Below are 3,576 nucleotides of genomic sequence, written 5' to 3'. Positions count from 1 at the left end.
CCCTCATGCCCCCTCATAGCCCCTCCTTCCCCCAACACATCGGCAGCAATTTGAGACTCACTGCTGTCTGCGGCGTCCCCTGCCGCCCTGACGGCCTCCTCCAGCGCCCTGGCCCGCGGCTCCTTGGCCTTGGAGTACTCGGCTGACGCGCGGTGGGCACCCTCCCTGGGGTGTGTGTGTGTGTCGTGTGTGTGATGTGTGTGTGTGTGTTCGGGACGTGTGTGTGTGTTTCATGTGTGTTGTACGTGTGTGTGTGTTGCTTGTGTGTGTGTGTTGTGTGTGTTGTGCGTGTGTGTGTGTGTTGCTTGTGTGTGTGTGTGTGTTGCTTGTGTGTGTATGTGCGGGTGTGTTATTGTGTGTGTGCATGCATGCGTGTGTGCGTGTGTGAGGGGCGTGTATGTGCATGCAGAGGCACTGTCCCCGCCCCCCACCTGCTGCTGATGATGAGCACGCGTGTCCAGTAGTACACGCTCTGGGGGTGGTGCTGCGCCAGCTCCTTCAGGATGGGCTTCACGCGCGGCGCCTCGGGACGGGACAATGACGTCAGCAGCTGCGGGGCGGTGGTGGGCGTTTGGGGGGGGCGATTGTGGGCGATGTGCTCATACAACGTGAGTGTATATGTATGTGTGTGTGTATGGAGGTGGGTGTATAGGTGCGTTGGATTTCAAAACAGCGTGTTGCTGTGCGCGGGGCGTTCTGGGCAACGCAGGGGGGACGACGTGAGAGCGGGGCGGCGGGCGCCAGGAGCCCCGCAAATCCAGCGGCCCGCGCCCCTCTCCTCCCAGAAACACCGCAGACAAGGGTGGCGCGCGACGCGCACACACGCCCCACACGGTTCAGGGGTCTGCCCAGCGGGCCCCGCCGCGTGTTGAACCCTCGACCATGCTGCGCCGCCACCCGTGCCGACCGCGCAGAAACGCAGCCAGGCGCAGGAAAACCCTGTCACCTGGGGTATCCACGTGAACCACACCCAGCTGGGCACGTCGCCCGCCGCCACCACCTTCTGTAACTCCGCCCCCACCACCCCTGGACGTTCGTGGGGCGGTTGCGGCGGCACGCGGGGCGCACGTGAGGGTGCGGCGAGCGCGCGGGCCGTGTGTGCATTCAGGGGCCGGGCCGGAGCGGACGTGCAGATGAGGCACGAGGGAAGCACGCGTTATCATGTCAGTGCGTATCGCAGGTGGCTTTGATGGTGGGAGGAGGGATTTGGCCGCACCGTCTACGTCGTCAAAGGACAGGAGCAGCAGCAGCCGCGGGATCAGGTCCCGCGCCTCCTCGCTGCCCAGACGCACGCCCTGGGGCGGGGCAGAAGGCGATGGCAGGGGTCGGCAGGGGAGACGGGGGGCAAAGGGGTCAGCGAATTCCGCGCCCGGCCCACGTTCAAGCAACCAAAACCTTTGGCGGTGGTGCCGCATCACAAACCCTGACCGTACAAAACCAACCCAATGATCGATCAGACGCCCCGGTTCCATCCACCCCCTCGGCCCCGATCTTTGCCGGCTGGCCCGGGCAGACGAGCAGGCACCCGCCCGCCCCCGCGCCCCCATCTCGCCACCCTCCGACCTGCAGGTAGCAGTGCGCCGCATACTGCAGGTACCGCGCCGCCTGCGGCCCCGCGGGCTGCCTCTCGTAGGCCGCGTCGCAGGCCTGCCCCCAGGACACCCAGGCCTCGGGGCAGGTGCGCCACAGCATGAGCGATGTGGCCAGCGCGGCGTTGGCCGCCTCGGGGTCGTTCAGCTCCTGGGGCGGTGTGTGCGTGTGTGTGTATGTAAGTACGTATGTATGTGTGTGTGTGGGGGGGAGCGGGCATGAGGATTGCGCATCACCAATGGCCATGCCGGTCAGAACCTACACTCCAGAACATGGGGCCACACGACAAAGGTCGCAGCAAACAGAACAAGCCCGACACTCAAACGCCCAGGCCAACCCCCCAAAAAACCAGAGCGCACCTGCAGGAACACGCCCTTGAGCCTGAATATCTCCGCCTGGTGGTGGGCCCCGAAGTAGTCGAGGTTTGTGGTGTTGAGCATGTTGAGGCCGGCCCCCAGCTCGTCCTTCATCGCCAGGTACGCCTTGGCCTGTGTGTGTAAGTGTGTGTGTGTGTGTATGTGTGTGTGTGTGTGTGTGGAGGGTGCGTGTGTTTCTGCCTAGGTGGGTCTCTGTGTGCTCGTACAAATGCATCATTCGCTGCGTGCGTGGGCGAGTGTGTTGGGATAAGTAACGGGGGCCCTGGGCACGCTGATGTGACAGGGCGCTCCCCCACAACACACACACGCGTGCACACACACACACACACAGAGGAGGTAACACATGCACAAACGCACATGCGCGCGCACACATACCTGCTCCCGTATCTTGACGAACGCCTCCTGCACCTCCATGGCGCTGTAGCCGTACATGTTGTTCACCACGTTGATGCACAGCTCGGGGCAGCCGTGCCTGGGGGGGTTGGTATATTTTGAGGGGGAGGGGTGGTAGGAGAGAGTGTGTGGTAGGAGAGAGTGTGTGTTTGTGGGGAGGGGGGAAGAGGTGGGATGTGTGCTTGTTGTGCGCGGTGTGCGAGCGTGGAGACGGGGTAATTTGATGTGTTTGTGGTATAAGGAAAATTAGGGTTTCGGGTGTATGAGAGGCTTTGGGAAAGAGAGAGAAAACGGGGAAGAGACAGAGCTGCGCGCGCGACAGAGAGAAATCATGTGTGCGAGGGAGCGACAGATAAAGATGCCTTGAAAGAACTCTGCGTCGCCGCGCGCAACCCGTGACAAGCGCCCCCAACGCTCAACCAAGCGCCGCGTTGCTGCCCCTGGTCCTTTGGGGCCCAACAGGCGCCGCGGCGGTGGCCCCGCCGGGCGCTCACTTTGCGGCGACGGTCCCGAGCCTGTTGACGGACCAGGCCTTGTCCCGGTAGCCCATCTGGTGCATGTGGCTGGGCACCTGGATCTTGTTGAACGCCTGGGGGTGGGATGGGGTGTGGGATTGGTTCGGCGATGCTGGGGTTGATGACACGAGTTTGTGATGTGTCAGTTTGGTCTCAGAGGACTCGGTATGTATGTGTACGAGGGCGCCCGCAGCCCGCCAGGCTCCCCGTGTGCAGGGGAGGAAGCTGGGCCGACCGCCATGATGCAGAGGGGGGAGAGCAACCAACCAGGACGGCCAATGGGAGCCGGGCCCCCCCTCGGCGTGACGCCTGGGTCGCGGCCGCACCCCCTATCCCCCATGTGGGACGTGTGCAGAAGAAACACAACAAATTCATTGACAGGAAAACAATTGAGTAGAGAAACTGATACATAACACATTCTGCTGCTCACGCTGATGACTACGTTGTACACTGTGTTGCGCCAGACCAGCACGTCCTGCCAGTGCAGCAGGGGGTCCCACTCGTTGGGCAGCCGCAGCCGCCACGTCTCAAGGATGTCCTTCACGTCACCATACGCGTGGTCGGGGCGCACCTGGAGAGGGCGTAGGCGTGCGTGTGACACAGTGTGTGTGTGTGTGTGTGTGCGTGACAGTGTGTGTGTGTGTGTGTGTGTGTGTGTGTGTGTGTGTGTGTGTGTGTGTGTGTGTGTGTGTGTGTGTGTG

At 62.7% G+C, this 3,576-nt stretch overlaps 1 protein-coding gene across 1 annotated transcript in view; it reads right to left on the bottom strand.

Annotated features, from left to right (window-relative positions):
- Positions 1 to 57: 57 nt before the first annotated feature.
- The window catches only part of MNEG_12304 (transformation/transcription domain-associated protein), a gene marked incomplete at both ends in the record, with an annotated part of 6,778 nt that continues 3,259 nt past the window's right edge, over positions 58 to 3,576 (bottom strand). The window contains 9 exons of the mRNA XM_014039224.1: positions 58 to 67; positions 432 to 550; positions 947 to 1,026; positions 1,217 to 1,295; positions 1,564 to 1,740; positions 1,950 to 2,078; positions 2,343 to 2,439; positions 2,855 to 2,949; positions 3,306 to 3,446. Of these exons, the coding sequence (XP_013894678.1) occupies positions 58 to 67; positions 432 to 550; positions 947 to 1,026; positions 1,217 to 1,295; positions 1,564 to 1,740; positions 1,950 to 2,078; positions 2,343 to 2,439; positions 2,855 to 2,949; positions 3,306 to 3,446 (927 nt within the window). The remainder of the gene's footprint in view (positions 68 to 431; positions 551 to 946; positions 1,027 to 1,216; positions 1,296 to 1,563; positions 1,741 to 1,949; positions 2,079 to 2,342; positions 2,440 to 2,854; positions 2,950 to 3,305; positions 3,447 to 3,576) is intronic.

The sequence above is a fragment of the Monoraphidium neglectum genome, assembly GCF_000611645.1.
Source record: "Monoraphidium neglectum strain SAG 48.87 unplaced genomic scaffold scaffold03176, whole genome shotgun sequence".
Lineage (NCBI taxonomy): Eukaryota > Viridiplantae > Chlorophyta > Chlorophyceae > Sphaeropleales > Selenastraceae > Monoraphidium > Monoraphidium neglectum.
This window is presented reverse-complemented; position numbering and strand designations above follow the sequence as displayed.